At 47.7% G+C, this 21,240-nt stretch overlaps 1 protein-coding gene across 1 annotated transcript; it reads left to right on the top strand.

The window, feature by feature from the left end:
* Positions 1–18,558: 18,558 nt before the first annotated feature.
* On the top strand, positions 18,559–20,701 carry LOC137519492 (uncharacterized). The gene is made up of 2 exons (XM_068238447.1): positions 18,559–18,683; positions 19,234–20,701. The coding sequence occupies exons 1-2, from the start codon at positions 18,559–18,561 to the stop codon at positions 20,699–20,701; spliced, it is 1,593 nt and encodes a 530-aa protein (XP_068094548.1).
* The last annotated feature ends 539 nt before the right edge of the window (positions 20,702–21,240 follow it).

A 21,240-nucleotide genomic window follows, 5' to 3' on the forward strand; every position in this document is an offset into this window, starting at 1 on the left:
AAAATCGGTAACTGTAATTGGATATTCTGTCATCCTGTGCTTTCAAATTAGCTTATCGCCATCTCTGCCTTGGCAGTCAGGTGAGTGTGTGTGTGTGTGTGTGTGTGTGTGTGTGTGTGTGTATATTAAGGAAAATTGGATACCTACCTGACGGTAATTTTCCTTTCCAGATGTATCCATGGCAGCACGATCGGGTTAAACCCCGCCCTCTTTAACCCCCATAGGACCTGTATCTGTAAATTTCTCCCATAAGCTCCTCCCCTAGTCTTTCTCCTCCTAGCCACCGAATCTAGGGAGGGAGCCTCGTGCTGCCATGGATACATCTGGAAAGGAAAATTACCGTCAGGTAGGTATCCAATTTTCCTTATTCCATATGTCTCCATGTCAGCACGATCGGGAGTTAACTAGTAATAACCACTCAGGGAGGGATGAGGTGCAATGCTGGCAAACAATTTATTTACATTACAACGTATTTGATCTCAATACATTTGTACCAAACTGCAGCGTAGAATTTGCTGCAGGGTCAACTCTGTAGTGTTTCATAAAAGTGTTCATAGACGCCCAATTGGCTGCCTGACATATCTTTTCTGGTGAAACTTTGGTAAATGCAGCCCATGAGGCCGCCATCCCTCTCGTCGAGTGTGCACTAACTTGCTCAGGTGGGGGTAAGTCATTGACTTTATATGCTTCCTGAATTACTCTAACTAACCAATTAGCTAATGTTCTTGAGGAAGCCGCTTGCCCCTTTCTATACCCTGAAGGAACCACGAACAATCTTTCCGTCTTCCTAAATTCTCTTGTTTTTTGCACATAAATTCGTAGTGTCTCTCCGACATCAAGTGGATGAGGATTTGAGTCACCCTCTTCCCTTAATGTTGGCAACGTCCATTCCTGGTTGAAATGATATTCCGTGACTACTTTGGGCACAAAGTGTTGAATCGGGCGTAGAACAACCCGATCGCAGAAGAAAGTCAATGAAGGGTCCTCCCATCCAAGAGCTTGTACTTCTGACACTCTCCTTGCTGAAGCAATCGCCACTAAGAACACTGCCTTCTGCGTTAATTGTATCAAGGAACAACTTGAAGATGGTGAAAACGGTGGTTTTGAGAGTGTGTCTAACACTAAAGGGAGATTCCACTTTGGGAAAAAAGTTTTTCTAGGTGGTCTCTGCTTCATGACTCCTCTTAAAAATTGTATAACTAGAGGATGATTTGCCCATCTTACATCTGTTAGGGCTGATAAAGCCGTTATTTGTACTTTCAAGGTACGATATCCTAGCCCTTTGTCTAGACCTGTCTGGAGGAATTGTAAAATCTGTGATACCTGTGGATGTAGAGCATCAAACTCTGATCTACTGGCAAAGTCTCTAAATTTGTCCCAGATTCTGTGGTACGTGACGTTGGTAGAGTATTTTCTTGCTTTCAACATCGTTTCTATTACTTCATTAGAGCAACCTAAAGATTGCAGCTTCCCCCTCTCAACTTCCATATTGCAAGATTTAGTCTTGTTGGATCTGGATGAGATATCGGACCCTGTGTTAATAAGTCGGGTATTATCGGTATTATTATTGGTTCCTGTAGCTTGAGTCTCCATAACAGAGGGAACCATGGCCTCTTTGGCCAGAATGGTATTACAGCCAGTAGTACTACATCCTCCCTGAGCAACCTCATCAGTAGTGGTGCTCAAATACCCCTTTTTAAAATTTGAGTTTGGTCGAATTCGAATAGTAAATTATTCGAGGTCAGTCGAATATTCGAGTCGAATAATTTTTACTATTCGATTCGACCTCGGACTTCGAGCTCACTATTCGAGTTGGTATTCAAGCTCATTATTCGAGCTGACTATTCGAATTGGCCTTAAATAGCTTCCAACACTTGTTTTGAGGGTGAATGATGCAAGAAACATCTTTTTTTCCAAGTAACAACAGCAAGTGATTATGTGGGGATGTTCCTTTAAAAAAAAAAAGGTGGAAAGAGAATTTGTGTCCAGAATTTTGTTCAGTACTGTATATACTTCTTCTTCTTCTTCTTCTTCTTCTTCTTCTTCTTCTTTATCTTCTATAGCTTCTTCTTCTTCTATATCTTCTTCTTCTATATCTTCTTCTTCTATATCTTCTTCTATATTTTCTTCTTCTTCTTCTATATTGTCTTCTTCTTCTTCTTCTTCATCTTCTTCTTCATCTTCTTCATCTTCTTCTTCTTCATCTTCTTCTTCTTCTTCTTCTTCTTCTTCTTCTTCTTCATCTTCTTCATCTTCTTCTTCTTCTTCATCTTCTTCTTCTTCTTCTTCATCATCTTCTTCTTCTTCATCATCTTCTTCTTCTTCTTCTTCTTCATCTTCTTCATCTTCTTCATCTTCTTCTTCTTCATCTTTTTTTTCTTCATCTTCTTCATCTTCTTCTTCGTCATCTTCTTCATCTTCTTCTTCATCATCTTCTTCATCTTCTTCATCTTCTTCTTCTTCATCATCTTCTTCTTCTTCTTCATCTTCTTCTTCTTCTCCTTCTTCTCCTTCTTCTCCTTCTTTTTCTATATCGTCTTCTTCTTCTTCACTTATTTCTCTTTTCAATTTTTTTTTAAAGAAATGCAGCTATTTTTGAGCGTAACAAATAGCTGGTGGCGCACGCATGTTGGAAGCGCCATTGTATGTGCTCCCTGGCAGTGGAAACACACAGACAGCAGGAGGTAAATTCAGCAGCAGGAGGAGGAGGATGAGTGTGTGGCAGCAGGCAGTCAATGAGACAGGCAGCGTGACATGATAGCCCTGGTACCTAGCGGTGATACCAGGGCTGTAAATAATCACAACAGGAGGTCCCAGACAGCGGTCGTGCAGCCCACATCGTGTCCAATACACAACTGGGACAACACAGTTTTCAACCCGGGCACCTCAGAAAAATTAAACCTTTTTTTTTTTTAATGGTTTTGTAGTTTTGGTTTTACAACCAATTACAGATATAGCTATTGTTTGACGTAATAGCTGGTGGCAGAGTGGCAGCAGAAGGTAATTCTGTGTACCCTGGCAGTGGGAAACACAGACAGACAGCAGCAGCAGCAGGAGGAATGGAGGAGTAGTGTGAGTGTGGCAGCAGGTAGGCAGCGTGACATAATAGCCCTGGTACCTAGCGGTGATACCAGGGCTGTAAATAAACACAACAGGAGGTCCCAGACAGCGGTCGTGCAGCCCACATCGTGTCCAATACACAACTGGGACAACACAGTCTTCAACCCGGGCACCTCAGAAAAATTAAACCTTTTTTTTTTTTTATGGTTTTGTAGTTTTGGTTTTACAACCAATTACACAGATATAGCTATTTTTTGACGTAATAGCTGGTGGCAGAGTGGCAGCAGAAGGTAAATCTGTGTACCCTGGCAGTGGGAAACACAGACAGACTGCAGCAGCAGGAGGAATGGAGGAGTAGTGTGAGTGTGGCAGCAGGCAGGCAGCGTGACATAATAGCCCTGGTACCTAGCGGTGATACCAGGGCATAAATAAACACAACAGGAGGTCCCAGACAGCGGTCGTGCAGCCCACATCGTGTCCAATACACAACTGGGACAACACAGTTTTCAACCCGGGCACCTCAGAAAAATTAAACCTTTTTTTTTTATGGTTTTGTAGTTTTGGTTTTACAACCAATTACACAGATATAGCTATTTTTTGACGTAATAGCTGGTGGCAGAGTGGCAGCAGAAGGTAAATCTGTGTACCCTGGCAGTGGGAAACACAGACAGACAGCAGAAGGGCAGTACACAGCAGCCCACTGTAGTTGTAAAATGTGTGGCTGCAGGCGACGTAATAGTCAAAGTGAACCAGGCTGGCTTAGTGAGCAGGAGCCAGGAGGTGGTAAAGGGTGGTAAGGCACATTAACGATGGTTCTAAGTTCCGGCAGCCAGTTCATGTCCCCCTCTCGCCGACAACAGGGGCCAGGAACTCGCCTTCCACCCACGCCTGGTTCATCTTGAGAAACGTCAGTCTGTCCACAAACTTGTGAGACAGACGTGAGCGTTTCTCGGTGACCACGCCACCAGCTGCACTGAAGCAGCACTCGGACAGCACGCTGGAAGGGGGGCAGGACAGCACTTCCAGGGCGTACTGTGCCAGCTCGCTCCAGATCTCCAGGCGCTTGACCCAATACTCCATGGGATCAACAGGGGCATCGCTGTCAAGCCCGCTGTAGGACCCCATGTAGTCAGCCACCATGCGGGTCAGGCGCTGGCTGTGACCGGAGGAGGATGCTGCTGCATGCACCTCCTCTCTAGTCACTGCTGCCGGAGCCTCTACAGTCCTGTAGAGCTCGTGGCTGAGAGACAGCGAGTCTGTGGGGCGCTTGCTGCTGGATGCAGGCACCTGCTGCTGCCTCTGTGCTGGCTGGACAGTGGGGGTGGAAGGCTGGGGGAAGGCTTCCTCCAAGCGCTCAACAAGGGCCTGCTGCAAGCTCCTTATTTGTTGCGCTGGGTCTCCTCCTGCAGGCGGCAGGAACTGGCTCAACTTCCCCTTGAGGCGCGGGTCCAACATCATGCTGATCCAGATGTCCTCCCTCTGCTTCATCTGGATCACCCTGGGGTCCCTGCGCAGGCACGTCAGCATGTGCGCTGCCATTGGGAAGAGGCGGGCCACGTCTGCTGGCACATCGACGGCAGTGCTGTCCTCCTCATCCTCCTCCTCTGCCGCCTCATCCTCTCTCCACCCCCGCACCAACTCAGCTGCGCTGTGCTGATCCCCCTCATCAGCAGCAAGGTCAGGGACCTCCACCAAGTCCTCCTCCTCCTCCCCCTCAGAGGTGGACTGTGCAGCTGCTTGCCACTCCTGCTGGTCCAAGGCTGCCGCTCCCTGTTCCAGCAAAGCATCGAGGGCCCTGTTCAGCAGACAAACCAGGGGCACCCACTCGCAGACCATAGCATGGTCCCTGCTCACCATGTTAGTGGCCTGCAGAAAGGGAGCCAGCACTAAGCACACCTGCTGCATGTGCCTCCAGTCATCATCGGGGACGATGGACGGGATGTTGCTGGTCTTGTCCCTTCTCTGAGCGGCGGAAACAGTGGCCAGGGCAAGGTACTGGTTGACAGGGTGGAGTTCCAGCGAGTCGGAACGTCAAGGATCAGCCGATGGCGTGGCAGCTCCAGCTCCTTTTGCACATCTTCCAGGCTCGCACAGGCTGCAGCCGAGTGCCGGAAGTGACGCACAACGTTCCTTGCCGTTTCCAGCAGTTCGCCCATCCCCTGGTAGGTGCGCAAGAAATTCTGCACCACCAGGTTCAGCACGTGGGCAAGACAGGGGATGTGGGTCAGGTTTCCCCTGTCTATTGCGGCAACCAGATTGGCCCCATTGTCGGCCACCACCTCTCCGACTCTGAGGCCTCTGGGGGTCAGCCAAATCCTCTCCTGCTCCTGGAGTTTGGCCAACACATGGGTTGCCGTCAGCTTGGTCTTCCCAAGGCTGACCAAGTGCAGCAGCGCTTGGCAGTGGCGGGCCTTCACGCTGCTGCTGAGGCGGGGGGTTTGGCCAGGTGTGCCGGAGGATGGCAGAGGATCAGAGGAACCTGCTGCAGTTCCCCCGACCCTGCGGGGTGGCACCACCCACTGTGTTGCTGCTGCTGCTGTGCCCGCTGCTGCTCTCCCATCCTCACCCCCTTCCACCAAGCTGACCCAGTGGACAGTGAAGGACAGGTAGCGGCCTGTCCCAAAGCGGCTGCTCCAGGAGTCCATGGTGACGTGGACCCTTTCACCAACCGCGTGCTCCAGCCCTCGCTCCACATTGGCCATCACAAAGCGGTGCAGTGCAGGAATGGCCTTGCGGGCGAAGAAGTGTCTGCTGGGGAGCTGCCAGTCTGGGGCTGCACAAGCAAGCAGCGCCCGCATGTCGCTCCCCTCCTGCACGAGCGTGTACGGCAGCACATGGCCCGTGCCAGCAAGCCGTTCAGCTGCCACACGCGACGGCTGCTGGGAGGCAGAGCCCTAACCACCCCCTGGAAGGACTCGCTCAAAAGGCTCTGGCGTGGCCTTTTGCTGGCACGGGAATCAGCAGACACAGCAGAGGAGGCCACTGAGGACTGGCTGCCAGAACAGGCCTCAGTGTCGGCGGCAGGAGTTGCAGAGGGGGGAGGAGCAGTGCGTTTCCGCACTCCTGCTGGTGCTGCTGGAGGAGCAGGAGGGCGGGTGGCTGCTGTTGCTGCTGCTGCTGCTGCTGAAGGCTGTGCAGTGATGGGTGTGGTGCCACTGCCAGCACCAGATGCCTTCAGCCTCTGGAACTCCTCATGCTGGTGGAAATGTTTCGCAGCAAGGTGGTTGATGAGCGAGCTGGTGCTGAACTTTAAGGGGTCTGCACCTCTGCTCAACTTCCGCTGACAGTGGTTGCAAGTGGCGTACTTGCTGTACACTGTGGGCATGGTGAAAAAATGCCAGATTGGTGACAAAAACAACCCCCTACGACATGGAACCGCTGCTGCCTGTCTCCCTGTGGTGGTTGGGGGGGGGCTTGGGTGCGGCTGGTGGTGGTACTGGCAGATGCTGCTGCTGCTGCTGCTGAGCCTGAGACACCAGCAGGCTGTGGGACCTGCCTACTGCTGCCAATGCTTGCAATACGCTCCTCCTTGCAAGGCCCACAAGCGCATCCTCCTCCTCCTCCTCAGAGCTGCTGAGGACGACATCCCCTGGAGGTGGTGGCACCCAGTCTCTGTCTGTCACCGTGTCATCATCATCCTCCCCCTCCTGAAACATGTCCTGCTGGGATGATGACCCCCCAAACTCCTCTCCTGATGCATGGATGGGCTGCTTGACTGTCGCCACAATCTTGCTGTCCAATCCCTCATCCCCCAAAGTGCCCATCAGCATCTCCCTCCAAATCGCCAACAACAGCAGACAATACCCTGATGGTGCCTGGGGTAAAAATACTGCTGAGTGACAGGTCGCCAACTTGTGACGGTGAACTGGCCTCCTCCCCAGGCCCTGCTGGGCGGCTGCTGCGAACAGGGGTGGTGGTGGTGGTGAGGGTGGAGGCCTCGGATGCAGAGCTGATGGCGGGCTGCTCATCCTCCGTCATCAGTTGCACCACAGTGTCTGCATCCTTTTCCTCAATGGGACGTTTCCGACCCGGCTGGAGGAAAATCGGAGCAGGTGCTACACGCTGCTGCTGCTGCTGTGTCTCTGCAGCGTGAGTTGCAGATGCTCCTGCTGGGCGGCGCCCAAGGCGTCCACGGCCAGTGGCTATGGGAGGAATGTTAGCCACTGACGCTGCTGCTGCGGAACTGTGCATGGTGGCGCGGCCGCGCCCGCGGCTTGCCACAATGCTGCTCCCTCTCCTCCTGATTCCCTTGCTGCCTTTCCCCTTGCCCAAACCGCGCTGGCTGCCACTTCCAGACATCTTCGATGTTTTGGGCGTAAACACAAAAGTTTTTTAAAAGGGCGGGTGAAAAGTGGGGTACTTTAATGGAGTGGGTTGGTGGGTGAGGTGACTGAGTGAGTGTCTAGTACAGTAAGTGAGTAGTAACAGTCAGGAAGTACAACTAGCAGTTACAATAATCAGTAGTAATCACAAGGAAATTTAGTGTGTGTACACTACAGACAGTGAGTGCACGCACGCGCAAACACGCGCAGAAGCTAGCCTATGAACAGTGACTGAGTGAGTGTCCCTAGTACAGTAAGTAAGTAGTAACAGTCAGGAAGTACAACTAGCAGTTACAATAATCAGTAGTAATCACAAGTAAATTTAGTGTGTGTACACTACAGACAGTGAGTGCACGCACGCGCAAACACGCGCAGAAGCTAGCCTATGAACAGTGACTGAGTGAGTGTCCCTAGTACAGTAAGTAAGTAGTAACAGTCAGGAAGTACAACTAGCAGTTACAATAATCAGTAGTAATCACAAGTAAATTTAGTGTGTGTACACTACAGACAGTGAATGCACGCACGCGCAAACACGCGCAGGAGCTAGCCTATGAACAGTGACTGAGTGAGTGTCCCTACTACAGTAAGTAAGTAGTAACTGTCAGGAAGTACAACTAGAAATTACAATAATCAATCAGTAATCAGAAGGAAATAGAGTGTGTGTACACAGACAGTGAGTGCACGCACACGCAGGAGCTAGTAGCCTATGAACAGTGACAGTGAGTGTCCTAGTACAGTTACAGTATATAACTATTCAGAAGGAAATAGAGTGTGTGTACACTACTGCACGCACACGCAGGAGCTAGTAGCCTATGAACAGTGACAGTGAGTGTCCTAGTACAGTTACAGTATATAACTATTCAGAAGGAAATAGAGTGTGTGTACAGTACACAGACAGTGAGTGCACGCACACGCAGGAGCTAGCCTATGAACAGTGACAGTCAGTGAGTGTCCTAGTACAGTTACAGTATATAACTATTCAGAAGGAAATAGAGTGTGTGTACAGTACACAGACAGTGAGTGCACGCACACGCAGGAGCTAGCCTATGAACAGTGACAGTCAGTGAGTGTCCTAGTACAGTTACAGTATATAACTATTCAGAAGGAAATAGAGTGTGTGTACACTACAGACAGTGAGTGCACGCACACGCAGGAGCTAGCCTATGAACAGTGACAGTCAGTGAGTGTCCTAGTACAGTTACAGTATATAACTATTCAGAAGGAAATAGAGTGTGTGTACACAGACAGTGAGTGCAAGCACACGCAGGAGCTAGTAGCCTATGAACAGTGACAGTGAGTGTCCTAGTACAGTTACAGTATATAACTATTCAGAAGGAAATAGACTGTGTGTACAGTACACAGACAGTGAGTGCACGCACACGCAGGAGCTAGCCTATGAACAGTGACTGAGTGAGTGTCCTAGTACAGTTACAGTATATAACTATTCAGAAGGAAATAGAGTGTGTGTACAGTACACAGACAGTGAGTGCACGCACACGCAGGAGCTAGCCTATGAACAGTGACAGTCAGTGAGTGTCCTAATACAGTTACAGTATATAACTATTCAGAAGGAAATAGAGTGTGTGTACACAGACAGTGAGTGCAAGCACACGCAGGAGCTAGCCTATGAACAGTGACAGTCAGTGAGTGTCCTAGTACAGTTACACTATATAACTATTCAGAAGGAAATAGAGTGTGTATACAGTACACAGACAGTGAGTGCACGCACACGCAGGAGCTAGCCTATGAACAGTGACAGTCAGTGAGTGTCCTAGTACAGTTACAGTATATAACTATTGAGAAGGAAATAGAGTGTGTGTACACAGACAGTGAGTGCAAGCACACGCAGGAGCTAGTAGCCTATGAACAGTGACTGAGTGAGTGTCCTAGTACAGTTACAGTATATAACTACAATACAAAATACAATCAATCAGTAGTAAAGGACAGCAGAAATACTGGTATAGATGAGAAATAAACAGAGGACAGGAGAGAACAGCTGCCCAGTGCCCACACAGGCAGGCCCTGAGGCCTAAAGCTGTAAGCCTGCAGCAGCAGCTGTCTCTCTATGTAACACAAAAGCTACTAACTAAAATACAATGTCTATCTAACTAACAACAATATAGGTGTGTATAGGAGGTGTATGTGAGCAAAAACGCTAGGTAAATGACCACAATAGAGCTCTTGCTAAGCCAAAGCACAAAGGAGCAACTCTCTCTCTATGCAAGTCTCAGGCAAGGACGGAGAAACGGAACATGGCGGCCGCTATTTATAGGGTAGGGGCTGGCCAGGGTCCCCCTCTGTGATTGGCTGCCGTCAGAGGGCCTGGGAGCCCTCTGATTGGCTCTAAGGACATCAATCTGGGCTATGACGCTATTCGAGTTCGGTATTCGAGCTCGAATAGCGCCGTTTGCTCGAATAGCTCGAATAGTGAATGGGCTATTCGAGTTTACTCGAATAGCCCATTCGAATAGCTACAGCTATTCGGAGCTCGAATACCGAGCTCGAATAGCTGAAAAAGAGCTCGAATATTCGAGCTACTCGAATATTCGAGCTCTGCTGAGCACCACTTCTCATCAGTAGACGTTGAACTAGTGCTACTGGGGGGAACACATATGCTACTCTGAAGTTCCATCTGGTCGACAAAGCATCTATTGATTCCGCCAGTAGTGTCCACTGTCTGGATATAAATCTTTTGCATTTTGTATTCTTGTTCGTTGCCATCAAGTCCAGCTGTGGATTGCCCAAGTGTTTGCATATGTACTGGAAGATTTCTTGATGTAATGACCACTCGTTGTGATCTAGTCTTGATCTGCTGAGGTAGTCCGCTTTCTTGTTCAGAACACCTGGAATATAAACTGCCGTCAGGCTGTGGAAGAGATTCTCCGCAAGACTGAATATCGGTGTCACTTCTGTCAGCAGTCTTCTTGACCTGGTTCCCCCTTGTCTGTTGACATATGCTACTGCCGTTTGGTTGTCCATCTGCAGTTGGACATCCTTGTGTATTAGCTCCTTTTTGAATTTCTTGAGAGCTAAGTATGCAGCTCTGATTTCCAGAACATTGGCAGGGGTTTTCCTCTGTGGTGTACTCCACAGTCCCTGGATGGATCTTGATTGTAGTTGGGCTCCCCAACCCCTGCTGCTTGCATCCTTGGTAACAGTGATCTGTGAAAATGTCTGAATTGAACGATCTCTCTTGAGGTTCTCTAGATTCAACCACCACAACAGACTGTCCCTCATGTGTCTTGTGATCAAGATTGTTTGATTGATGTACTTGGACTTCCACTGGGCTAGAAACCCATTTTGCCATTGCCTGCAGTGCCATTGGGACCATCTTACCATAGGTATGCTTGCTGTCATTGATCCCAACAGACTGAGACACTGTCTCGCCGTCAAGGTTGTAGCAAACACCCTGTTCTGAATCTTTGTTTTTAACTTGTGAGCTTTTTCCAGAGGTAGTCCTATAGAGTTCTTGAGAACTCTGGAGACGTGCTCTTAGAAACAAAAAGTCTCTTGTAGGCTGCAGCTGGCTCTTAACATGTTTATCTTCCAACCAAATATCTCCAGATGGTGCAAAAGTATCCGTTTGTGTTGCAGTATGGACTGTCTGCTCTGGTCTAGAAGTAGTAGGTCGTCCAGATAGTGATGAAGTCTGAGTCCCTTTATTCTCAGTAGTTGCACTAGCGCAACAAGGAGTTTGGTGAACGTCCTTGGGGCCGTGCAGATCCCAAAGGAAAGACATCGAAATTGTAGATGTATTTCTCCCACTTTGAACCTCAGATATTTTTGGAACTGCGGATGGATCATGACATGCAAATAGGCGTCTTGTAAATCCACCGATATAGCCCAGTCGTTCACTAGTATTACTTTGGTTATGGTGTGGAGAGTTTCCATCTTGAATTTTTCCTTCGTGATGAATGAATTTAAAGTTCTGAGATCCATCACAGGTCGGAGATCCCCGGTCTTTTTCTTTACGAAGAACAAGGGAGAGTACACTCCCTGTCCCCTTTGCTGTTCCGGAACCTCCACTATTGCTCTCTTTGTTAATAGTTCCTGGACATATTCCAGTAGTATTCTTCTTCTCTCCTGATTCCTTGGAATTTTTGTAACTTGTACAATGTTTGGTGGTTTCTTTGAAAAGGTCCAGCGATGGCCTTCTGAAATTGTCTGCGTCACCCATGAATCTTTTATATTTTCCATCCAGACCTCCTTGAATGCTTGTAGTCTTCCTCCCACTGGTAGTGTCTGGATGGGCTGACCATCAAAAGGACTTCGTTTGAGTCAGTGGTTGTGTGGTTTTCTTTTGTTTGTTGAATCTGGCTAGAGTGGACTGAGAACTCTGCCAGTTCCTACGATATTCCCTTCCTGGTCTGTAGGGTGTATTGGTTCTGTACTTGGCCTGTTGAAAAGAGTTCCTCTGTGGAAACCCCTGTTTCTTTGGCTTGCGGTCCTGAGGAATCATGCCAGATTTGCCTCCCGTCACTTTCTTTGTGGCAGCATCCAATTCTTCCCCAAACAAATTCTTCCCATCATATGGGATTTTGCACCAGTCCTGTCGGGAGCTTGGGTCGGCGGACCACCCCTTCAACCATAAGGCTCTTTTAGATATTACCGAATGTAGCATGGCTCTCGTTGAACACTTCAGTATATCTATGGCAGCCTCTCCCATGAAATCTGTGGTTATCTTCACATCATCTAAGGCTGTTATAATTGCCTCCCTATCCGCGTCCGATTTAATGGCATCTGCTATATTTTGGATCCAGGATCTTAATGCCTCTGCCACTGACGTCAATGCGACTGCTGGTTTACAGGCCGCCCCTGAAGCGGCATATGACTTCTTCAGTTCGGCGTCTATTTTCTTATCCATTGTGTCCTTAAATGAGACTGCGTCGTCTCTAGGTAATGTTACATGCTTGGCTAATCCAATTACTAACGCATCAACTTTTGGGGGATCTTCCATCCTTGTCATCTCCGTATCTTCCATAGGATACATCTTATTAAATCTATTGACTAAGCTGGGCTTTTTGTCGACCTTCTTCCACTCCTCTTGCATTATACCTCTTATGGTCTCAAACAAAGGAAATCCTTTGGTCGATTTTTTTAAATGGGAATAGTATTCCCTTTGACTCATCCCTGGCTGTTCCTCCTCATTTTCCTGATAGCATTCAATGGCCTCTCTAATTGACTTTATGAATGGCTGTACTAAGTTAAAGTTAAAACCAATCATAGATTGATCTTCCTCCTCATCCACATTGTGAGATGGTTCCGGTAAAGCTGTAGAATGGTACTGCTGGTTTGCGGAGTCAGTAACGATGCTATATAGTTGCCCATTGATTCTTGGACAGCGTCCTTTATCATTAGAGCGATATCTCTGGGCTGCTCCGTCTCCCTAGCCATAGTATAGAAGCATGCCTGACATACTAGTTTCCCTGTCATGACATCGTCTCCGCATGCCCAGCATCGTTTTCTCGATGAATGTCTATGATCATAACGTCGCCTATTAGGCAACTTGCTGTGATCTCGCCTCCTAGACCTCGAACGTCTTTTAGAGCGTGATCTTTTCCTTGACTTTGATCGTGCTCTATAAGAAGAGTAATTCCTGTAGGATCGTCTTGAACGAGATCTTGATCTCGACCTTGATCTTGATTTAGATTGAGGTCTGTGGCTGCGTCCGTCGTTACTGAAACGACAGTAGACAGCCAATTAGTATGCACTCTTTTCCTAAAAAAACTAGAACACAGAGTCTATACTTACTGCCCTCTTACCTCTTACTCTGTGGCCGGTCATTGTCTGGTAATCTATGATCCTGGGGTGATGGAGGATCCTGATCAACACCTACAGCATCCGCTGTAAACATATAACAGCAGTCAGTATATATATATATATATATATATATATATATATATATATATATATATATATACACCTGTTCTACCACAGCTACAGCTATACCTCTAAACTAACTAATCCTACCTAACCTGCAGCTCCAGTCTGCAGAACTATGCAGCATACAAAAAACATAAGAGTAACCAACATAGCCAGCTGTACCTGCTTCCTGTCCCTCCTGCGACATAGTGAAGCTCTCTCCACAGCGTGTAGTCCGGGTACGTCCCTGCAGTAGCCCTGCACGCAGAGAGTGACAGCGTGGAGACCTAAATATCCCTCCTCCAGAACCCAGCCAATCGCGGCGGCTGAAGGAGGCGGGCTCTGATGAGTCACCAGACTCACACCAACAGACCAATCCACGCTAGAGGGGGCGTATGCCGACTCCAGCGAGGCCCAATGGGGATACCACCGGAAGCAGGAAGCGAAATTCAGCGGCAGTGGTGCGCATGTGAAGCGCACGCTCTACTCCATGCCGCCCGATCCTCCACAACCAGGATCAATACCAGGGGCGGCGGCCATTAGCCGCACACACACCAGAGCAGCAACAGGAGGCACAGTTGCTACATACCCCGAGACCGGAATCAGGGATCCCTGCGCCATGCCAATTAGTTATGGCGGTAGGGATATACATAGGAGAGGCCAACCCATGTGTGAGGTAAGAGGAATTTACTTGAAACTTGATTGCAGTATCGCTCGTATCCTATTCACATTCCAGCAGGTGCACTGGTCCATGGAGGTTAGATGAGGTGAGCGAGGAAAAAAGAAAGACTAGGGGAGGAGCTTATGGGAGAAATTTATAGATACAGGTCCTATGGGGGTTAAAGAGGGCGGGGTTTAACCCGATCGTGCTGACATGGAGACATATGGAAATATGTATCTCTATATATATCTGTATGTATCTATATATATAATTAAGTGCCTCAACCTTCCAGCAAGAAGAAGAAGAACTTTGCATGAGAGAATTTATGCGTGCGCAAAGACCAAGTTTGAGGCCTCCTTTCCACGGACTGTTGAGCTGTGTGCTCAGCAAGCAGTTACCAGGCACAAGTAAGAAGTTATCAGGCAGCAACAAGCAGTTATCAGGCAGCAACAAGCAGTTATCAGGCAGCAACAAGCAGTTACTAGGCAGCAGTGAGCAGTTGAGAGAGTTTGAGAGGCATTTCACTGCCTATAAACAGTCCGTGGAAAGGAGGCCTAACCCTAGCAAGTCTGGCTTTGCAAATCTGGCCTAATTGACTATTCATGAGGCAATGCTCATGCAAATATGCATTTGCTTTCGCATGCCAAACTATGCAGGGTCAAAAAAACAATACTGCAAAGCGGTCGTGGAGCAGTGCTTTACAGCACTGCTAGATTTAGGCGCAGCAAGTGCCGCCATAGACTGTAATGGGAATCAGTCTATAGCTGCGCTCAGTGAGTAACGTCAGCGCCGTCAGAAGACGGAGCCGAAGTTGCTTAAAAAACACAATAATTCGACCTCCAGCAATCGCTGGAAGCCGAATTATATCATTCCCCCACTATCCATGGCGGCCTGGAGGGGGAATAGTAATTATCACAGACGACTTGTGCAGAAGCAGGACCAGCCATATACCGGCTGTATCCTGCGCCCAAGTCTATCGGCGCCGATTTCATATGTACTCAAGCGGTCGCCCTGCAGGAATTAGTTCATGCTACATTAGCACTATCTAGGAGCGCCACGGGAAGGCTTCCCAATGACCCCATACAACTGGGGGGACCGTGGGGTCCCAGGCTCTCTCACTGCCTGGGAACCACAGCGGCACCCCGGAGGGGGAGGCTGGGTGGCGCAGCCGACCCCCCCCCCCCAAGCGTGGCCAGCGCCGGAGAGATCCGTCCGCACCCACCTCCCAATATGAAAAACAGGCACTTACATTAACGTCCATTGCGTTCTGCTACATGCGCATTAATTTTCTCATGGAAAGCAATTTTTGCAATTTGTATCCTTTGGAGGCAGGTGGTGGATGGCTCGCTCCGGTGGTGGGAGCCCTGGAGTGAGTTGTCTGCGCCTGTCCTCCCCCCCCCCCCCCCTCTGGAGTGTTGTATGTGAGCCAGCCCTGAGCTCTAAAGCTTGGGGTGACCCATGCTTCACTCCTTTCTCATGTGGTGCCCCCAAGTTAATGCGCATGTAGCAGAACGCAATGGATGTTAAGGTAAGTGCCTGTTTTTAATATTGGTATGTAGTGGGTGCGGATGGATCTCCCTGGTGCTGGCCACGCTTGGGGGGGGGGGTCGGCTGCGCCACCCAGCCTCCCCCTCCGAGGTGCCGCTGTGGTTCCCAGGCAGTGAGAAAGCCTGGGCCCCCGCGGTCCCCCCGGTTGTATGGGGGCATTGGGAAGCCTCCCCATGGCGCTCCTGGATAGTGCTAATGTAGCATGAACTAATTCCCGCAGGGCGACAGCTTTGTGGTATTGGTTTTTTGACCCTGCATAGTTTGGCATGCGAAAGCAAATGCATATTTGCATGAGCATTGCCTCATGAATAGCCAATTAGGCCAGATTTTCAAAGCCAGACTTGCTAGGGTTAAACTTGGTGTTTGAGCACGCCTACATTTTCTCATGGAAAGCCTACTTCTCTTTCTTGCTTCAAGGTTGAGGCACGTACTCGATTAGATACATAGATAGATAGAAGATGGCTGCTGCGTTACATGTCTTTCATGGAAACAATGTTTCCTTCAATGTTATACAAATTCCTGCGTCAGGTAACTGTTTGTTTCTATCGGTCGCATACTTTTGGAAAAATGTCATTGAGGAAACTGTTGCTCTCGAACTTCGCAACATGGCTGTGAACTAGGTTTACCAACATTGGGATTACTTTGGCGATGTGCTGTCCGTTGTTCTTAGCCGTGGAAACATAGTCATACAGTCTGCACAACACTATGCTGACTACATGAGCACTCCTGGTGTTTATGGTGGGGAGGCAGAAATTGTCGCTATGTCCCTAATGGTTCCATATAAAAATGGCGCCTGCGAAAAATTGCGCACAGTGATGCCGATGTTTTTTGCCTCTTATCCTAATTTAGCGTTATAGCATCTGACCTTGCCGTAATTCATGGTCTGCATTAATCTTCCCTTTTGCCCTTAACGATAAATTATGTTTTAGGAATTTACGGGGAGTTTAGTATCTCTCTTCCCCGTTTCCTTCACGTTATTTATGCCCCGGTCTTCCCTGGTTTTTTTTACTTCGGGACAGCACAGAAGCATATAAAACTGCAGTGTATACTTCCCCCTGCTTCCATCCTCTGCCCGACCCTCGCGTGTCCAGCTGCCCCTGGCCTGGATGAAAATACTACAAGCAGCTGGTTGAAGTATTCGCAACTCTATCTGAGCCCATCCACCAATCAGGCGGGGGGCGCTGCCCCATATCCGCCAATCACCGCTACTCTCATCTCTGCTCAGTCTTTTAATTGGGACCCGATGGTCTCGGAGGCGGGAGCATTGGGACCAATTAAAAGACTGAGCAGAGATGAGAGTAGCGGTGATTGGCGGATATGGGGCAGCGCCCCCCGCCTGATTGGTGGATGGGCTCAGATAGAGTTGCGAATACTTCAACCAGCTGCTTGTAGTATTTTCATCCAGGCCAGGGGCAGCTGGACACACGAGGGTCGGGCAGAGGATGGAAGCAGGGGGAAGTATACACTGCAGTTTTATATGCTTCTGTGCTGTCCCGAAGTAAAAAAAAACCAGGGAAGACCGGGGCATAAATAACGTGAAGGAAACGGGGAAGAGAGATACTAAACTCCCCGTAAATTCCTAAAACATAATTTATCGTTAAGGGCAAAAGGGAAGATTAATGCAGACCATGAATTACGGCAAGGTCAGGGGGAGGAAACTGGAGTACAGTCAAGAATGTGACGTTACAGGAATTAACATAATCACCTTTCTCTAAGGAACAAAAGATCGCGAACGGCAAGTAAATAAATGGTATTTACCCATTCAGCCATAATTACCATTACTAAGGAGTTAACTATTACTGTGTTTAATTATCGCTATAATGAATTTAGCACACGTATTAAACTTAGGAAAACAATGGGGATTAGTTCCTGAAATGTGTTGGCATACAATAGCGATTAGAAAGGTTAGAAAAGCTTATTTAGCGGTAGCAGTGTTGGGCGCCATTATTTCACCTTACAACTGTTTAATTGGCCCATGCGCCATTTTTTTACAGTGATAACTGTAAATAACGTTTTACAGCACAATTCAATGCGGCGCCATTATTATACATCGGCGCTGTGCGCCATTTTTATCTGATCCGGTCCCAAATACTTCCCGCAACTATCACCATTCACTTCAGAGAATGTCCTCAGGCCTCTCCTCAAGTTTACAATCCCGGCCAACGTCTCTCCACCTCCCTCCAATCCACTGAACGAATGATACAATGTGAACATTGCCTCCAATGCTTCAAAACTACTTGCGCTCTCAAGAACCACTTATTACAAACTCATTCCAGTCACACCTTCTACTGCACATTCTGTAACAAACACTTCACGGCTCACGTGGATCTCCTCAACCATGTCAAAATACATACAACAAATATATTTGTATGCAACATTTGCAACAAAAACTTTAACGCACGCACATCTCTTACCAAGCATGTCAAAACACATTCTGTGACTAAGTCCTTTCAGTGTGAACACTGCAGTCAATGCTTCCAAACATCATTTCTTCTCAACAAACATACGAAAACACATTCCCAAAACACAATCTTTCAATGTGTACATTGCAAAACCTCTTACAAAAGCTCACATCTTCTCGCAAACCACATGCGCAGTCACCGCATTCAACTTTCCGCTGCTTTCCAAGAAGATACCGCCATTCCCGTCCAGGAACAGAACATTGGCCTACCTACCGCACTATGTACTTCTTGCAATCTTCATTGGCCATCAGAGGTCAACAAATCGGGACATTACACTGATTGTTGTCATAACGGCAAGGTGTGTTTGCCATCCCTATCGTAACCTCCTGTTTTATTACAAGACCTCTTGACTGGCAAGAACCCGTTGTCCCGAAATTACTGTGATCGTATCAGGGAATACAACTCTGCTTTAGCTTTTGCTTCAATGGGCGCCCACATCGCTCAACCACCTGGCCACGGACCGTATGCTTTCAGAATCCATGGTCAAATTTATCACCAAGTCTCTCCTTTATATACCAATCCTAACACGTCACCACAATACGGCCAGTTATACATCTTCGATTCCGCTGAGGCTACCACTCAACGTTTGCAAAACGAATGTAACAGCGCTTGCAAAGACATTTTGTTGATGAAACTAGACAAAATGATACGACAGGTTAATCCCTTTGCTAAGTCTTACATGCAAATGCATGACATTATCAGTCACAGTAACTCTGTTGCTGCTGTACGAATGGTATTCATGGAAAAACCAAGTCTGGATATCAGAAGGTATAACGCCCCTTCCTGTCATACTGATGTTGCTGCTATCTTTGTAGGGGAAGACGGGGAATCTCCTGCTCAATGTGACATTTGCATATACCCAACGGGAGACGCTTGCAAGCGTATCTCTGTACTCAATATGAACTGCGATCCTATGGTTTATCCGCTTCTATTCCCTTACAGAGATCCAGGCTGGCACATACAATTGACCCATGTTGAGCATAAGCAAACTGCTAAATGAACACGAGTCAAACAACTACAATAATATGCTTACAGGCTTGCCATGCGATCTGCATTTTCCACGTTGCATTCCAGTGGCAAACTCTTCCAGCAATACGTCGTTGACGCGTATGTCCGAACAGAAGGAGCACGTTTACATTACCTATGCTCCCATCAACAAGATTTGCGTGTGACTGGTCAGTCATGAGGAGAAATGGCGTTGGAGATTTCCGGCCAAGTAGGATTGCAGGTGAAGGTTAGAAATAAGTCAGGCTTTCCACATTTGCGGACAATTGCCATTGCATCTTGGTAGTTCTGTTGCATGTACCTTTTGACACAGACCCGACATCGTTGCCCGCGTCTTTCATATCAAACTGCGAGAATTCCTAACAGATTTTCTCGACAAGAATATTTTTGGCAATGTTATCGCTTACATATACGTCATTGAGTTCCAAAAACGAGGATTCCCTCATTGCAATATGTTACTTACACTTGACTCACAATCCAAAATAAGGACCAAAGATGACATAGACAAGTATATCTGCGCTGAGCTTCCAAATCCCCAAATACACCGTCGACTTTTCCAAATTGTCACTAAATGCATGGTCCATGGTCCGTGTGGAACGCTCAACGCCAACTCACCTTGCATGAAAGACGGCACGTGTACCAAAAGTTTCCCAAAGGACTTCAACGTTGAGACGCAAGAAAACACACAAGGATACCCCATATACCGCCGAAGACAGGGGAGAACTGCCATTGTAGGCAAATACGATATCGGCAACCGTTGGATAGTTCCTTACAATCCCTGGCTTTCTCAGAAATTCAATGCACATATTAATGTTGAAGTTTGCGCCTCCATTCAATGTATCAAGTACCTGTATAAGTATGTGTACAAAGGACATGACGCTGCATCCATTGCACTTCACAAGGAGCCAGCCAATGGTGTTTTCCAACATGACGAAATACAGACTTTTCTTGACGGTAGGTATGTTAGTGCTCCGGAGGCTATGTGGCGTTTGAACGAATACAGTCTTTCTGAAAAATCTCACGTTATTACACGATTACCAGTTCATTTGCCAGAACAACAAGTCATCTTCTTTCATGAAGGTCACGAGGAACAAGCGCTACAAAGACAAGCTAACAAAAACACTATGCTCTTAGCATGGTTTGAACTGAACAAGACAGATCCCGAAGCTGTGGACTTACATTACACGGATGTTCCACAACATTACACATTCCAACAGTCGTCTGGAAAATGGAAAAAGAGAATCAGAGGAGGCACCAAAGTAATCGGTAGAATGCCTGTTGTTGCTATTAACGACACAGAACGCTATTATCTCAGACTTCTCCTTACCCGTTCCGTAGGCGTCAAAAGTTTTCAGCATCTACAAACTGTCAACGGCGTCCAATGTAACACTTTCAAAGAAGCGTGCCAACAATTTGGTCTTCTTAAAGACGACAAGATATGGGATGACACTCTTACAGAAGCATCCCAGATACGAATGCCATTCTTCTTGCGACAACTTTTCGTTTTTGTCTGTGTCTTCGGTGAACCGCACAATGTTCCACACCTTTGGGACACGCATAAACTCTCCCGTTATGAGGACCTTCGCACAAAATACTCTCCAGCCACTGCTTCCATGTATGCTCTCGCGGAAATTAACGACATGCTCCAACCACATGGCCTCAACCTGCACAAATTACACCTACCAACCACTGATATTCTTCCCCTGTGTCATTCATCTGTCACCATCGACGCTCAGGTTGAACACTCAAACGCTATGGAACGCTATGGAACACTACGCTAAACTCAATACAGAACAAAAAAAAAATCGCTGTTGACTCTGTTTTACACGCTGCATACAGCGATGCCTATCCGCGACAAACATGCTTTTTCTTAGACGGTCCTGAAGGAACAGGGAAAACCTTTGTCTACAAAACCCTGATTCATACCATCAGAGGGAGGGGAGACGTTCCTACACCCGTAGCATCTACCGGAATTGCTGCAACATTGTTACCGGGTGGACGTACTGCACATTCTGTTTTTAAAATACCTTTGAAGCTGACTAATGCTTCCACATGCAACATCAAACCTACCTCACCACACGCTCAACATCTGCTGCAATCCAAATTGATAATATGGGACGAGGCGCCAATGACACATGCATACGCATTCCAGGCTGTTGACAGGTTATTACGTGACCTCACGGGTGAGATGCAACCATTTGGAGGGAAAACGATACTACTCGGGGGAGATTTCAGACAAATACTCCCCGTCATTATGCGTGGCTCCCGAGCACTTACTGTTGCCAGTTGCATTAACAAACAACCTTTGTGGCATCACATA

Source organism: Hyperolius riggenbachi, chromosome 5 (genome assembly GCF_040937935.1).
Source record: "Hyperolius riggenbachi isolate aHypRig1 chromosome 5, aHypRig1.pri, whole genome shotgun sequence".
In the NCBI taxonomy this organism is placed as follows: Eukaryota; Metazoa; Chordata; class Amphibia; order Anura; family Hyperoliidae; genus Hyperolius; species Hyperolius riggenbachi.

Bases quoted from the DNA above. Each gene is read 5' to 3' on its own strand.
- LOC137519492 (XM_068238447.1), top strand. From the start codon at position 18,559: ATGATACGACAGGTTAATCCCTTTGCTAAGTCTTACATGCAAATGCAT. The intron at 18,684-19,233 runs GTATAACGCCCC...CTTTTGACACAG, and splicing joins CCAAGTCTGGATATCAGAAG to ACCCGACATCGTTGCCCGCG.